Below are 16,831 nucleotides of genomic sequence, written 5' to 3'. Positions count from 1 at the left end.
TGTAACATTCCCAAACCTGGCAAGCACTTACGGGGCTTTGGGGTAGAGGACGGAGGGCTCTTGCACCCTGCCAGGGCATCATGCCTCCTTCCCGAAGCCTGGCACTGGCGTGAGACATGTGCCCTGATTTTTATCAGCAGAATGTTTGGGGTGTGTGCGTGTGTTATGTGGTAAACTTAAATTTTTAATGTTTGATGCTGTGTTGTTTTTAATATTCGGTTGGAAGCCACCCAGAGTGGCTGGGGAAACCCAGCCAGATGGGTGGGGTATACATAATAAATTATTAAAATTATTATTATAATTATTATAAACTGTATTAGGGGGGTTCCATTCAGCTGTCATCATGGATCATAGCTGTCGATCAGTTCCCAAACCTTTCTGGCCCACCTGTCCCTTGGTGCATTAACTTATCCACAGTGCCCCTGACCCTGCCCTATAAAAACAGCTATTCACTTCCCCGAAAGGTACTTTTATTTATTTTATTTATTAGATTTATGTACTCTCCTTGAATTGATGCTTTTGAATTCTGGTGCTGGAGGAGACTCTTGAGAGTCCCATGGACTGCAAGAAGATCAAACCTCTCCATTCTGAAGGAAATCAGCCCTGAGTGCTCACTGGAAGGACAGATCCTGAAGCTGAGGCTCCAAGACTTTGGCCACCTCATGAGAAGAGAAGACTCCCTGGAAAAGACCCTGATGTTGGGAAAGATGGAGGGCACAAGGAGAAGGGGACGACAGAGGACCAGATGGTGGGACAGCATGAGTCTGACCAAACTGTGGGAGGCAGTGGAAGACAGGAGTGCCTGGCGTGCTCTTGTCCAGGGGGTCACGAAGAGTCGGACACGACTAAAAGAGTAAACCACAGCAACTCTCCTTCATCATGAGATGTCAGGCGGTTCGCAGAGTAGACTACAGGATAAAAACATGAAAATAAGTAAAACTCAACAGTGGAACATTAACATCCCTTAGCACAAGAGAAACAAATGCACAGTGGCCACAATCAATTGCATAAGTTAGGTGCAACGAAAGCCCTATATAGAAAAATCATTGGATTGAAATTAAAAGGGAATTGAATTTTAAAAATCACCCACACTTTCACCGCAGGAGCTCAATGCATGTTCAGATTTTCTGGAAATGTATGGCATGGTTTTTGGCATCCATCTGTCTCAGGAGACAGTGGAAGAGGGTGCCTTTGGGGCTGAAGTCCAACTGTTGGAAGGTTTCAGCGCCTGATGTAGCTGTAGAGGCTGAAATGGGAGGGACATGTTTTGTTGCAGCCGGGGCAGAGGAAAGCGTCCCGGTTGTGCCTGGAAATAACAGGTGCAATTCAGAGATTTGCGAACTACCTCAGTGAATTTGTTAATCTGAATTAGTTCCCTCCAGAAGGGAGACCCTGGAGAAGTGGACATTTCTTGGCCTGCTGTCTTGGTAGCTTTTGGTCACGACGGAACGGCGAGAGGGAAAATGTGTCTCTTCTTCCTGCTACTGCTTTCCTATGTGAGGCTGCTTCCTCCCTCGTGGCGTCACTTTCTGGCAACGCAGCAGTTTGCAAACAAACAAAAAAATTGCGTGGGGTTCGAAATGTGCGGGAGGATGTCTTTTCTCTCAGCCCGCTCTGCCGCCCTTTTGTTGTGGTCTCGTGCATCAAATCCTTTTGTGCTTGGCGCTCTGACGTTTCCTTTAAACCCTTACCCAGCATGTGAAACCCGCCTGTGGTAGGAGGCAGAGAGGGAAAAAGGGGTGGGAGGGGGAGCTTTGGGGTTCTGCGGCAGGTGGCGATGGGGACAGTTCAGTTCTGCTCCTGGCGCCGTCAGGTGGCTTCCAGAGCAACGGTGGCACCACGAGAGCCAACTCTGCAGGGATGGCGGGCTGGGAAACAGACCGCTGATGCTCTTGCCTCACAGCAGTTTGAATCCTGGGACCGGGGTCTGAGCAGCCCCCACCAGCTTTTCCGAGGGGACAATGGAGAGCCTGCATCAGGTGGAGTGGGCTGGAATGGTCTTATTGCTACTTTTCTGCCGGTCCGCTCTCCTCGCCAAGCAGTCTGGTATGTAACCGGTGTGCTCATCCGAATGAGACTTCTGTTGCTGTAACTCCCAAGGAATGGGCAGGAGGTGAATTCTCAGGGGAGACTGAGGCAGGTCTATGGACCGTCTCAAGGGGCTGGGAGCTGGGGGCACGGTTATACAGTGGTACCTCAGGTTACATACGCTTCAGGTTACATACGCTTCTGGTTACAGACTCGGCTAACCCAGAAATAGTATCTCAGGTTAAGAACTTTGCTTCAGGATGAGAACAGAAATTGTGCTCCGGCGGCGCAGCGGCAGCGGGAGGCCCCATTAGCTAAAGTGGTACCTCAGGTTAAGAACAGTTTCAGGTTAAGAACGGACCTCCAGAACGAATTAAGTACTTAACCCCAGGTACCACTGTACAGTGGTTCCACTCCTTCCTCCTGGGCCGTGTCCAGAAAGTGGTGTTGGGGGATGAGTGTTCAGACCCCTGGGCTCTCACTTGTGGGGTGCCTCAGGGTTCCGTCCTCTCCCCCATGCTTTTTAATATCTATATGAAGCCGCTGGGAGAGATCATCAGGGGGTTTGGGCTGGGTGTTCATCAGTATGCAGATGACACCCAGCTCTACCTCTCTTTTAAATCAGAACCAGTGAAGGCGGTGAAGGTCCTGTGTGAGTGTCTGGAGATGGTTGGAGGATGGATGGCGGCTAACAGATTGAGGTTGAATCTTGACAAGACAGAAGTACTGTTTTGGGGAGACAGGAGGCGGGCAGGTGTGGAGGACTCCCTGGTCCTGAATGGGGCAACTGTGCCCCCGAAGGACCAGGTGCGCAGCCTGGGAGTCATTTTGGACTCACAGCTGTCCATGGAGGCACAGGTCAATTCTGTGTCCAGGGCAGCTGTCTACCAGCTCCATCTGGTACACAGGCTGAGACCCTATCAGCCCATGGATTGTCTTGCCAGAGTGGGGCATGCTCTGGTTATCTCCCGCTTGGACTACTGCAATGCGCTCTACGTGGGGCTACTTTTGAAGGTGACTCAATTAATCCAGAATGCGGCAGCTAGACTGGTGACTGGGAGTGGCCACCAAGACCACATAACATTGGTCCTGAAAGACCTACATTGGCTCCCAGTACGTTTCCGAGCACAATTCAAAGTGTTGGTGCTGACCTTTAAAGCCCTAAATGGCCTCGGCCCAGTAGACCTGAAGGAGCATCTCCACCCCCATTGTTCTGCCTGGACACTGAGGTCCAGCTCCGAAGGTCTTCTGGCGGTTCTCTCCCTGTGAGAAGCGAGGTTACAGGGAACCAGGCAGAGGGCCTTCTCAGTGGTGGCGCCTGCCCTGTGGAACACCCTCCCGTCAGATGTCAAGGAAATAAACAACTATCTGACTTTTAGAAGACATCTGAAGGCCCTGTTTAGGGAAGCTTTTAATATTTGATTCATTATTGTATTTTAATATTTTGCTGAAAGCCGCCCAGAGTGGCTGGGGAAACCCAGCCAGATGGGTGGGGTATAAATAAATTATTATTATTATTATTATTATTATTATTATTATTATTATTATTGATGGCATCAAAGTCTATGCTCTGGATGCCGGTTGTTTCGGAGAAACTGTAGGGGTTGACTATAAGCTCTTTTTGCAGACTTCCCAGGGGGGTCTGGTTGTGCACCAAGGAAGGCAGATGTCGGACTGCAGGGGCCTCTGATCTGGACCAGAAAGGTCGTTATTATGTGCTCAATTAACAGAGGAAAAAGAAAAGTAGAAAATCCATGAACTCAAGCTAGGGGCTGGTTTGCCACAGTGGAAAATCATCTTGCGGAACTCCTTGCTCCATGATGTTGCTGCCGCCACTACTCCAAGCATAATTTAACAGCCACAAAATCCAGGTGGCCACCTCCAGATGGCCAACCAGACCCTTTATCATCTTAGTCCCCTCCTCTACACATCTTCCAGCTTGTCAATATCTTTCTTAAAGTGTGGAGCTCAGAACTGGAGTATCCAAATTGAATCAGGGTTTCTCAGCTCCGCTTCGATAATCAATATTATTTATACCCACCCTTCTGGTTGAGTTTCCCCAGCCACTCTGGGCGGCTCTTAATCAAGTGTTAAAAACAATGCAGCATTAAATATTAAAAACTTCCCTAAACAGGGCTGCCTTCAGATGTCTTTTAAAGATAAGATAGAATAATTTATAATAATTATACACTTTGCTTCGAATCCCCACGACGGGGTGAGCTCCCGTTGCTCGGTCCCTGCTCCTGCCCACCTAGCAGTTCGAAAGCACAAAGTGCAAGTAGATGAATAGGTACCGCTCCGGCGGGAAGGTAAATGGCGTTTCCATGCGCTGCTCTGGTTTGCCAGAAGTGGCTTAGTCATGCTGGATACATGACCTGGAAGCTGTACGCCGGCTCCCTCGGCCAATAAAGCGATATGAGTGCCACAACCCCAGAGTTGGCCACGACTGGACCTAATGGTCAGGGGTCCCTTTACCTTTACCGTTACCAGTTAAACCAAGCCCAGCTTGCTGTGCTGATTATACACTTTGCTTTTGGTCTCTTTTTGCCAGCAACCTTTCGTCCATCGCAGTTAGATAAACCAATGGGAGCGACGGCCAGGTTCACCTGTCGCTTGTCGGAGACCGTTCAACATTATTCCCTTAACTGGTACAAACTGGGTGATGACAAGCAGCCGAAATTACTGGACCTTGGAAAAAGGAAGTATAGCCCCACCATGCTGAACGCGACGACCTTTGAAATTAAAATCTCGGACTTAGAGATGAACGATAGCGGGACCTACTTCTGTGGCCTCATCTGTCCCTCGTTGAAGTTGACAGAAAGCAACAGGGCCAACCTCACAGTAACAGGTTTGATACAAGTCCTTCTGGCGCTTTATGGGTGCAAATGGGTGCGAGAGTGGCAAATGCAATTCATTGTCTGCAGGAGCAGAACTGATGTATGTTGGGGAATGCACAACATTTATTTATTTTTCAAACAAAACTCGTGCACCGCTTCATTGTAAGACACAAAAACTTCAAAGCGGTTTATGGAAAAAACGATGAAACAATAAAATCACCAGTAAGAAAAATTAGCAACAATAATCTGAGAGTTGAAAGAACTACAGATTAAACCTCAAAGCAACTTTTAAAACTGCTTGGTTGTTGTTGTTTAGTTGTTTAGTCGTGTCCGACTGGCTTACCTAAACAAAAATGTTTTTACCGAAAATTGTACAATGGAAATCAATAGTCAGGGATTTCCAAAAGGGTAGGTAATGCCACACTAAAAGATTGAGTCATCCTATTTTCCCATGGGGATCTGAACTGACAGTGTCTGATCAGGAATGAGACCTTGGGGTCATCGTGGATAACTCAGTGAAGATGTACCTGCAGATTCTTGCTAGCTTCCAAGTAAATTGATTAACTGGCTCAGTTTATGGGCTTATCCTATATGCCGTATTTTTCGCTCTATAGGACCCACCAGACCATAGGACGCACCGGACCATAGGAGGGGCAGAAAAGGAAAAAAAAAAATTCTCTCCCTCTCTGCTCAGCGCCCCTTCAGCAAAGCGGCAGGAGAAACGGAGCCCCTTCCATTTCTCCTCCTGCTTCACTGAAGGGGCGCTGCGCAAAGAGGGAAAACTGTACAGCGCCTCTCCAGCAAAGCGAAGCCTGGAGAGCAAGAGGGATTGGTGTGCACCGACCCCTCTCACTCTCCAAGCTTCAGGCGGCTATCCGCAAGCCTTCGGAGCGCAGTGGGAACTCCTGCTGTGCTCGGAAGGCTTGCGGATAGCTCCCTGAAGCCCCTGGAGCACAGCGGGAGTTCGCGCTGTGCTCCAGGGGCTTCAGGTGGCTTCAGCGAAAGCAACGCGAAGCCTCCGGAGCACGGGGGGAGCTCTCCCTTTGTGCTTTGGAGGCTTCACGTTGCTATCGCTGAAGCCAAGGAGCCTGCATTCGCTCCATAAGATGCACACACATTTCCCCTTAATTTTTGAAGGGGAAAAAGTGCGTCTTATAGAGCGAAAAATACGGTAATACAAATATAGGACATGAAAAGATGGATCATCAACATGTCAACCTTGGTCATTTTAAAGCACAGACAGGTTGATTGCAAACGGGAGCAATTATTTTAGTGGCCTTGACCTCATGCCTGATCGCAGTCACGTAGACTCAGAAGTAAATCATATTACCATTATCGGAACCAAGGCTGCTCCCAGACTGTCCCTGTTATGTGGGTGAGAGTCAGCCCCACACTCTCTTCAATGACTCTTAGAATAGTGCTATGCATGATCCTCTTATGCTGGATTAGCCTTGGGATGGACCCAAAATTTTGGAGCCCGTCAGTGACTTTGCTTTTCCATTTCAAACCCTCAGAGAAAGAACTTGAGCCTGAACTACCATCAGAGGAGACGAAGCCTGGACTGCCGTCAGAGGAGAGGGAGGATCACGGAGAGATCCTCCTTGCTGTTGTCGGAGTTGGGCTGTTTCTGGTGCTCCCAGTTTTGTGTTACTACCTCTTTAACCTCATTCAGAGAAGGCAAGGTGGGCGTCTCACCTGCTTGTCCCAATTTCCTCTCTCCCGGGCATCTTATATAACGGGGTGGCCAACTCCCAAGAGACTGTGATCTACTCGCAGAGTTAAAGGCGGGCAGTGATCCCTTTTGGGGGGTTCAGGTCAAAGTTGTTGAACTTTTTTTTAGGTAGGAAAGCCCCGGTTTTGGCAGGGCGCAGGACAAAAATGTTGAGCTTTTTTTAGGGGAGCCGAAATTGTTGAGCTTCTTTGGGGGAGCCGGTGATCTACCACAGACGTCCAGCGATCTACCGGTAGATCATTGGATGTGCCTGTTATATAATATAATAATAATAATAATAATAATAATAATAATAATAATAATAATAAATTATACCCCGCCCATCCGGCTGGGTTTCCCCAGCCACTCTGGGCAGCTCCCAACAGAATACAGAAGTACCTCGAGTTACAAACGCCTCAGGTTACAAACGCTTCAGATTACAAACTCCGCTAGCCTGGAAGAGTTACCTCGAGTTGAGAACAGAAATGGTGTGCCGGCGGTGCAGCGGCAGCAAGAGACCCCATTAGCAAAAGCATGCCTCTAGTTAAGAACAGTTTCAGGTTAAGAACGGAACTCCGGAACGAATTAAGTCCATACTAGAGGTACCACTGTATTAAAAACACGATAAAACATCAAACATTAAAAATTTCCCAAAACAGGGCTGCCTTCAGATGTCTTCTAAAAGTCAGATAGTTGTTTATTTCCTTGACATCTGATGGGAGGACGTTCCCTAGGGCAGGGGCCACTACTGAGAAGGCCCTCTGCCTGGTTCCCTGTAACCTCACTTCTTGTAGTGAGGGAACCACCAGAAGGCCCTCGGAACTGGACCTAAGTATCCGGGCAGAACAATGGGGGTGGAGATGCTCCTTCAGGTCTACTGGGCCTTTGAGGCTGTTTTGGGCTTTCAAGGTCAGCACCAACCCTTTGAATTGTGCTCGGAAACGTACTGGGAGCCAGTGTAGTTCTTTTAGGACTGGTGTTATATGGTCCTGGCAGCCGTTCCCAGTCAACCATATTCTGGATGAGTTGTAGTTTCTGAGTCACCTTCAAAGGTAGCCCCATGCTCAACACATGAATTCTAACCGCTTGTATCCTTTCGCAGAGGAAGAAAAGCTGCAGGATGAAAATGCTCCCTTGGTAAGTTCCCTTTTGCTCAGAGAGCTTTGCTCACTGTCGGCCCCTTTTGACTCTGTCACTTGGCTGATGCAATTCACACTACCACATCCTGTTTGGCCCCCAACGCTCTTTCGTACAGATACGGGCCCAACCAGGCAGCTGTTCTGTTGCGCGGGTATTCTGCAAGATGTTTTATTTGGACACAGACATTTAAAGCACTATGATGCCACATTACATAGTCCTGGCTGCGTACCAAAAGGATTCTGGGAAATGCACTTTGCTAAGGGTGCTGAGAGCTGCTTGCTGTTCTTGTTCTTGTTGTTTAGTCGTTTAGTCGTGTCCGACTCTTCGTGACCCCCTGGACCAGAGCACGCCAGGCACTCCTGTCTTCCACTGCCTCCCGCAGTTTGGTCAAACGCATGCTGGTAGCTTCGAGAACACTGTCCCACCATCTTGTCCTCTGTCGTCCCCTTCTCCTTGTGCCCTCCATCTTTCCCAACATCAGGGTCTTTTCCAGGGAGTCTTCTCTTCTCATGATGTGGCCAAAGTCTTGGAGCCTCAGCTTCACGATCTGTCCTTCCCGTGAGAACTCAGGGTTGATTTCCTTCAGAATGGATCGGTTGGATCTTCTTGCAGTCCATGGGACTTTCAAGAGTCTCCTTCAGCACCAGAATTCAAAAGCATCAATTCTTCGGCGATCAGCCTTCTTTATGGTCCAGCTCTCGCTTCCATACATCATTACTGGGAAAACCATAGCTTTCACTATACGGACCTTTGTTGGCAAGGTGATATCTCTGCTTTCTAAGATGCTGTCTAGGTTTGTCATTGCTTTTCTCCCAAGAAGCAGGCGTCTTTTAATTTTGTGGCTGCTGTCACCATCTGCAGTGATGATGGAGCCCAAGAAAGTGAAATCTCTCACTGCCTCCATTTCTTCCCCTTCTATTTGCCAGGAGGTGATGGGCCCAGTGGCCATGATCTTCGTTTTTTTTGATGTTGAGCTTCAGACCATATTTTGTGCTCTCCTCTTTCACCCTCATTAAAAGGTTCTTTAATTCCTCCTCACTTTCTGCCATCATATCTGAGGTTGTTGATATTTCTTCCGGCAATCTTAATTCCGGCTAGGGATTCATCCAGCCCAGCCTTTCGCATAATGAATTCTGCATATTAAGTTAAATAAGCAGGGAAACAATATACAGCCTTGTCCTATTCCTTTCCCAATTTTGAACCAATCAGTTGTTCCATAGGAGCTGCTAGGAGATCCCTATTCCCCTCTGGGCACGACGATTCCCAGAGCTCCCTGGAATGTGGGATTAATTGTTAAACCCCTCTGGGAGTTGTAGCTCCATCAGAGGCGAATTTGGGGGAGCGATGCACTGGGTGTACTGGCAGAGGAAGAGGGGGCAGGGGAGCGTACCACCCCCAGATCCATCGGGGAGGGGGTACCATCGTGCCTGCCCCCCGACATGCACCTCGCCCCCCCCTGTGCTGGGCTGCATTCGCAAAGCGGTTTTTTTGGGGGGATCAAAGTTGTTGGGCATTTTGGGGGAACATCTCTCCCCCCCCAATTTTTTGGGGGGGCTTTTCAAAGTGTTTTTATTTTTGTTTTAATCACCCTACTTGCCATACGTCCGGGTTTTCCTGGACATTTTGCCGATTCAGTGTAAATCTGCCTTGGCACCATTTTCAAGTCCAATTCCCCCCCGGATATATGGCAGCCCTAAGTTTATTCCCTTTTCCTGTTGCTTCCCTACCTGGTAATTTCCACATCATATTTTTTTGAGCTTTCAAACGACACAGAAGCCAGTTATGGAAACAGCAGAATATAGCGCAATTTCCCGTTATCTGCTTCCAGAAATAAATCTGTTTGCAAACAACACAGGAATGAGTCAAAAAATTATAGAAGTGGATTTTACATTGTGCCACATCTCAAATATATGGATCTGTTGTTGCTTTGCAGAGGGGCTGTAGCTAGCAAAAGAGGAGCAAGAAATAAACCAAAACATTTATTGTTTTAAAAGCAGGAAGTTTCAGGATATGCATGGATTGGAAATGAAGCCCTGAAATGTTTGCTGGTGGAAACAAGTATTGAAAGCGGGACTGTGTGTGGCCCCTGATAGCCTCCTGAGCACAAATCATCATGACTGTGCAATAAAAAGGATGTCTATAGGGGCCTTACATTTACCTGCACGTAGAAAACAAGCTTGTCTGGAAAAATAGCCCTTTACAGTTGTAAGTTGGTTTTTGAACAGCTTCGTTCTCAAACGTTTTGGCTCCTGGAAGTGACTGTTCCGGTTTGTGAACGATTTTTGGAAGCCAAACGTCCGATGGGGCTTCCGATTGGCTGCAGGAGCTTCAGCCTGCAGCCAATCGGAAGCCGCGCTTTGGTTTCCGAACGTTTTGGAAGTCGAACGGACTTGCGGAACAGATTCCGTTCAACTTCCAAGGTATGACTGTATCTTCCTGAGATGCTCGTTTTTCTGTGTTTTTAGCCGCACAACTTTCCACCGGCAGCTTGAAAGATAAAACGCAGCCAAAACTGGCAAACAGATCCACGTAGAATTATCGTCTTTGAAACACAGATAAAACAAAACAAAAAAGCTTTTCAAACTAATATAAGCAATTAAATTGTGTGTCTGGGTTGGCCTGCCGAAATAAAAATGTTTTCAGCAGACATTTGAAGCAGTATAGGAAGGGCGGCTGCCTAAGGGGACCCCTAGATGCCATCCAGACTAACCCTCGAAACCTATAACAATGTTTTTGGGGAACTAGTGCAGAGGGTGGGTAGGAATTTCAACCAAGCATTTCATCAGGTCCCCTCCGTCCCTGATCACCCAAGTCCAACTCATTTCTAATACTGAGGTCTGCCTAGGGTGATAGAACACCCCAGAACCAGCTGCAGGCGAGAATGGTATGACCCTCCTTCGTATATCAATATCTCTGTACTGCTCCACTTCAGACTGTGCACAGGAGAGGGCTTATCTCTCTGAATGCTTCCGCACATAAAAAGCTCCTTGCAGGTATAGTAAACTTTCACATCGGGAGAAGGAGAATTTTTCCTCCCTGATATGCTAATTTTCTGCCTGCGGGGTTTTTCCTGTTTATAAGGGGAAGTACCTGCAGACGCAGGGACGCGGGTGGCGCTGTGGGTTACACCACAGAGCCAAGGACTTGCTGATCAGAAGGTCGGCAGTTCCCGTTGTTCGGTCCCTGCTCCTGCCAACCTAGCAGTTCGAAAGCACATCAGCGTGCAAGTAGATAAATTGGTACCGCTCTGGCGGGAAGGTAAACGGCGTTTCCATGTGCTGCTCTGGTTTGCCAGAAGTGGCTTAGTCGTGCTGGCCACATGACCCAGAAGCTGTACACCAGCTCCCTCGGCCAATAAAGCAAGATGAGCACCGCAACCCCAGAGTCGGTCATGACTGGACCTAATGGTCAGGGGTCCCTTTACCTTTACTTTACCTGCAGACGCAGCTGGGACAATTTGTGAACTCTGCCTAACACTCTCTTCCACATGATTGTGGCCTGCTTTCCACATGATGCAGAAGCAGGTGGCAAGAATCCAGAGGTGGCCAAATGGGCAGCCCCACTTCAAACCGCAGGAGGGGAATGTGTTCTTTTGTCTACTCACCAGCCGGCATTTTAAAACTCCACACAAGTAGACAACTAGGGCATCAGGGAGAAACATTCCAGCATGCTTCTTGCAGTACTGGTTTTCTACATGCGGGGAGCTTTTTAAATGCAAGTTGCCCATCTGCCTAGCACCCTCTTTCTGGCAGCACACGGCCAGAGGCCCCCGAGAGCTGACAAGCAGTGGATGGAAGGACTGTTATTCAGAAATACATTGCCTTTGAACGTGGAGACTCCATTTAATGATCCCTGCATTTGTCATATTAAGATCACAGGAAGAGGCTGCTGGATCAGGCCATCTTAAAGCTAGGGGTCAAAGTAAAAAAGACAAATTCTCTTAAGTTTGGTGTGACTTCATTGGTTTTGAAAAAGACATGAACAGGCCTCCTTAAAGGTAAAGGGACCCCTGACCATTAGGTCCAGTTGCAGACAACTCTGGGGTTGCAGCGCTCATCTCACTTTATTGGCCAAGGGAGCTGGCATACAGCTTCCGGGTCATGTGACCAGCATGACTAAGCCGCTTCTGGCGAACCAGAGCAGTGCATGGAAACGCCGTTTACCTTCCCACCAGAGCGGTACCTATTTATCTACTTGAACTTCGTGCTTTTGAACTGCTAGGTTGGCAGGAGCAGGGACCGAGCAACGGGAGCTCACCCTGTCATGGGGATTCAAACCGCCGACCTTCTGATTGGCAAGTCCTAGGCTCTGTGGTTTAACCCACAGCGCCACCCGTGTCCCTCAGGCCTCCTTAGGTGTATATAAATGGACATGGTTAGTCCTTTGAGGCCACCCAAGCTGGTGGCTGTCACTGCATAAGTGAGTTCCATAGTTTCACTATGTTCCTAGTACTGAGTAGCTTCTTAAAAAAAACCAAAAAAAACCCCTGGCATTTTTTGGGGTAAAATCTTTTGTTATTAAGTTTTACTTTACAGATTTAAATTCAAACATTAAGCCTCGTCATTTAGGATTCCCTGAATGCTTTGACGCCCCTCTGTCCTTCCATGGTTACCATTTTCCATCTTTTTTCTACTGCATCACTTATTTTCTCTATTTTTCTTAAATAGTCCACTTTTACCCTGATTTCTAGTACAGTCATACCTCGGGTTACAGCCGCTTCAGGTTGCGTTTTTTCGGGTTACTTCCGGGTTTCGGCGGTCGCACATGCGCAGAAGCACTAAATCGCACTTTGCGCATGCACAGAAGCGCCGAATCGCAACTCACGTGTGCGCAGATACGCCACTTCGGGTTGCGAATGTGCATCCCGCACGGATAACGTTCGCAACCCAAGCGTCCACTGTATACTACAAGTGTTATTCAAACGCTGCCAACGTTTTTAGTTGTTTACAGTGTTCTCTAAGATACGTTGCAAAATTTCCCCCATTCCTTCTTAAAGTTCTTCTCTTCCTGGTTTCTGATTTTCCCGGTCCATTTTGCCATTCTGTCGTAGTCCATCATCTGCATCAGCCATTCTCCTCTGGTCGGGACTTTAATCTTCTTTCCTTCTCAAAACTGTCCTGTTTTTTAACCCTCCCTCTCTTGCTGTACCTGAAGGAAGAAGGCCCTCCCGCCATGAGCGTTTTCACCGTGGATTATGGGGTGCTGGAATTCCGGGCAGCGGACAACGCTCAGAGAGCCCCCCAAGAGCGCTTCGCTTCCGACCAGACCGAATATGCCACCATCATCTTCCCCCCGGAAAAGCCGGTCGCTGCCAAAGGAGGCAAAAAGACTAAGAAATCGAAGAGCTGCCCCAGCAGAGCGGAGCCGCACTGAAGGGGCAGAAGCGAACTTTGCATTCTCCCCGATTCCTCAAAGGTCCCGGGACCACATTGCAAGCCCTGGGGATTCATTTGCAAAGTCAGAACATGCCGGGGCTCAAAGCTGCCTGGAAGCCGTATCTTCTGCACGACAAACCTTGCCACTGCATTGCAGAAGCATGCAGGCTGCACTGCACATGCTCAGAGGCACTGTTGTCATAGGACCTGTTAACGGAGAAATCTGAGGGCTCCCTTGGAGAAAAAACAAGGACACCAGCCAGGAATACCAGAGCAAAACAGCAGCCAGTAGGCTTGGTCTTTATTGAAGACTGTCGTCACAGGACTCCCACCTGCCACAAGGTGGAACAAGATGGAAGCCCCAAACAAAAGAGCCCCCAAACTTTTATTAGCTGCTAATCCCCATGTTACACCCCGCCAAAACTACATCACTCATACATCATGGTTACATCATGAAAGGGGAGGACTGGTGGCAGGAATCTGAGCATCCTGGACCCTGCCCCATGGTTCTCCTTGCCCTCCACCAAACACCCATCAAGTGGAACAAAAGAGATATTTACATTTCCCTGTTTCCCAGCCAAGTTAATCACACCCTTTTGTCTTCATCTGGGTTTGTTATTTCTGGAATGGCTACCTGTCTGGCACTCAGGTATCAGGATGCCAGGGATTATCCCTCAGGCAGAGGGGCTGCTGAGTAGCTGAGCTCACATGTCTATATGAATTTCTGAAGTTTTCCCAGTGAGCCAGTACATAGATATATTGATCAGTGAATTCTTACATCTGGTATCGTGCAGCAGAGGCCCTCTGAACAGATAGGAAGAAACTGTGATGAAGTGTTTTGTGGGGACAAATCACAAAAGTCACAAAAGTGATTGTGCTGATTTTGGTGGGCTGCATGTGCACGATATCTTCTGGAGGGGCAAGCCCCCCCCCCAGCTATACATAAATTCCTGCAACAGACCGAACCCAGGCTCCTGGGGGAAGCTGGCCTATATCCTCAGGTGCCAGTCTTGACTCGTAATGACTCGCCAGAGCCTCATGCCGAGAAGTGGGTGCTCTGCTGACTCAATCTTACTAAGTCATCCACTTCCTGGGGAAATGTGCGTCTCTTTTGATGACACGGAGATTTCCAAAGACTGCAGCAAACCCATTTCTGGTCTGTCGCTGATTCGTTTCGGAAGTCTGCCCTCAGCCTGCCCAGGTGGAAAAAGCGACTGGCAACTTTCCGACAGAGCTGGGACTTGTGTGCATAGAATCCGATCACTGCAGAGCTGGAACCGACCCTTGGGTCATCTAGTCCAACCCCCTGCAGTGCAGGAATTGCCATTAAATCAGGTGCTAAGCATGGCCGTTGGGCGCACAATTCCTGGTGCTTTCATTTACCTGGGGGTCCTGGGAAGACCCCCGTCCCTCTGCCCAACGCACTGCCTGGAGCAGGGTGGGGAGGGGGTTAAATGAAAGAGGTAAGGGGATGGAGGGAGAGGCTGGAGCGTAGAGAGAGGGAGCCACTAGACTAGGACCTGGGACAGACCAGGGTTCGAATCCTCCACTTGGCCATGAAGCTCACTGGGTGACCTTGGGACAGTCACTGCCTCTTGGCCTTAACCTACCTCACAGGGTTGTTGTGGCGATTAAATTAGAAGCGGGGGAACCATGTATGCCACTTTGAGCTCCTTGGAGGGGAAAAAAAAAGGTTATAAATGCAAGCAGTCAATCAATCATTCTCCGGCTGTGACACTTGATTTGAGACTGGGAACCTCTCTCACTCCTGAAAGAGCCCGACCATTATTTCTAAAAGTGTAGAAAACCATTTTGTCAATACAAGGGTTGGGTTTTTTGTGTGTGGTGGTGGGGTATTCTGATTGCTGCTGAATACTGCATCATGGGATGTTTTCATGGTCTTAGGTGTTCATTTTGTACTGTTTTCAAACCTCCTCCTCCTCCTGTTTTAATGCTATTTTCAGCTGTTTTTAACTCTGTGCTTGTAAATCCCCTTGATTTGCATGCAAACGGCAATTCTTAATAAAAAAATTCCTTCCAGTAGCACCTTAGAGACCAGCTAAGCTTGTTCCTGGTATGAGCTTTCGTGTGCATGCACACTTCTTCTGATACTTAAATCATCATCATCATCTGTAGGCCTTTTAAATGGAATTGTTATAGGAATCTGTCTGCACATATATAAAAGATATGTATATATTTTATCAGCTGCCTTGGAGGCAGGATGCAAATTTCTATCAATAAATCGATCAGATCCCTATAGCTGTTTCAGCACCTGATAACTTACCAAAGTTCTTCCCACCTTGCATTTTCCGTCCTTTAGAAGTGTTCCAGGTTTTGCATGTGGGGAATTTATATTTATTTTTGGTAATTTCTCGCTGGGTTCGTTGAGCAGGAGGTGTCTGTGAGATTGCTCTTGCGACAGCTCAGGGCGAGGTTGTATCACACTGCGCCCGGCAGGCTGTTGTGATGCTATTCACACTTACGCAGAAACTGCGACTTGTGCTGTTCAGATTTCCCACTCTGCTGCCATTGCAAGCTCTGAGAACCGAAGAGTTGCTGCTCGTGCGGTCTGCGGTCCACGCTGCGCCACCAAGCGCAAGGCGAACTCTGCACGTGGCAATGCCGACCTGTTACATCATGTGCATACGAATGTCAGGCCAGCAGCAAGTGGGGAAGAGCATGAAAAGTTTCTGGGCTAGGAAACTATGCAGTGGGACGGCTGTTATCATAAATGTATTAAGAGCAGGAAGGTGGTAGAATCACTGGGGTTTTTAAAGTAGAAGTTGGATGGCCATCTGTCATGGATGCAAGAAGCCAAATGCAGCAATGCAGGGAGCGTGTTGCTGTGGCAAAGAGCCGAAGGGAAATCTCTTCCCGGTTCTTGCCACCAGGTGCTGTGAATTACCAATCGGCCTCACCTGTGCGGCCACGCCTTGCCTCTTCAGAACAAACTTAGGAAGGCCTCAGTCCTGCAAAGTCCTATTGGTCACAGGGCCTGGCTCCTGCACGCACACATGACACCTTTAACGCAAGGTATGTTGTTTGCAAAATGCATGGAATCGGCACATCCTCCCAGCTGAGTAAACCGGCTTTACGCAGGGGTGTAGCTAGCTGCTCCAGCACCCGGAGTGGCGGGGTGGGGTGGGGGGCCAAGCTGCCCACGGGGGCGGCATGACAATCCGTGCACAGGGGCAGTGCGGTGATCTGTCCAGGGGGCGCCGGTGTGGCAAGCTGCCCACAGAGTCTGTCTGGCGGACGCAAGCCCCATGCTGCCGTTTCGGGCAGTGTGGGGCCCCGAACCACCGCGTCACTCCCAAGAAAGACGCGTGGCTTGGGCGTGCTGCAGGCCAGGCCCCGTGGTAAGTGCCGCCTCCCACGGTGTGCCTTTTTGTCACCCCCTCAGGGATGACATTTGGGTGTGGGCCGCACTCCCCGCACCCCCTTCCTACGCCCCTGCTGCGAAGGTCATGCCACCTACTAGTCACACGCAAGGAAGGATGCTCCATGCCAGGAGGAACAGGAAGTTTCGACTGGCTGGACCAAATATCCCCTGCACAACCACTCTAGCAAAGCAGGTAATGTTGTACTTGACTTGATTTTTAATTACCATATTTTTTGCTCTATAAGACACATGTGATGGCCTGGGATTCGGATTCAGAGGCTGAACCTGAGGAATCCCAGCCTGCATAGGACTCCCCGTCTCCAGAACCAGCTGAGCCGGGGCTGGGGCTTCAGCCTGA

The 16,831-nt window shown here is 48.8% G+C and overlaps 1 protein-coding gene across 1 annotated transcript; it reads left to right on the top strand.

Moving 5' to 3' along the window:
* The first annotated feature begins 1,689 nt into the window (after positions 1–1,689).
* Positions 1,690–15,348, top strand: PDCD1 (programmed cell death 1). The gene is made up of 5 exons (XM_083612982.1): positions 1,690–2,046; positions 4,580–4,876; positions 6,380–6,547; positions 7,679–7,713; positions 12,871–15,348. Exons 1-5 carry the CDS (start codon positions 1,962–1,964, stop codon positions 13,087–13,089), a joined length of 804 nt encoding a protein of 267 aa, XP_083469108.1. The 5' UTR covers positions 1,690–1,961; the 3' UTR covers positions 13,090–15,348.
* The last annotated feature ends 1,483 nt before the right edge of the window (positions 15,349–16,831 follow it).

This window comes from Podarcis filfolensis, assembly GCF_964270895.1.
Source record: "Podarcis filfolensis genome assembly, chromosome: 5".
In the NCBI taxonomy this organism is placed as follows: domain Eukaryota; kingdom Metazoa; phylum Chordata; class Lepidosauria; order Squamata; family Lacertidae; genus Podarcis; species Podarcis filfolensis.
The sequence above is the reverse complement of the archived record's forward strand: the minus strand, read 5'-3'. Positions and strand labels throughout refer to the sequence as shown.

Coding starts and splice junctions, on each gene's coding strand:
- PDCD1 (XM_083612982.1), top strand. CDS start 1,962: ATGGAGAGCCTGCATCAGGTGGAGTGGGCTGGAATGGTCTTATTGCTA. Junction 2,047..4,579: donor TCTCCTCGCCAAGCAGTCTG/GTATGTAACCGG, acceptor TCTTTTTGCCAG/CAACCTTTCGTCCATCGCAG. Junction 7,714..12,870: donor AGGATGAAAATGCTCCCTTG/GTAAGTTCCCTT, acceptor CTGTACCTGAAG/GAAGAAGGCCCTCCCGCCAT.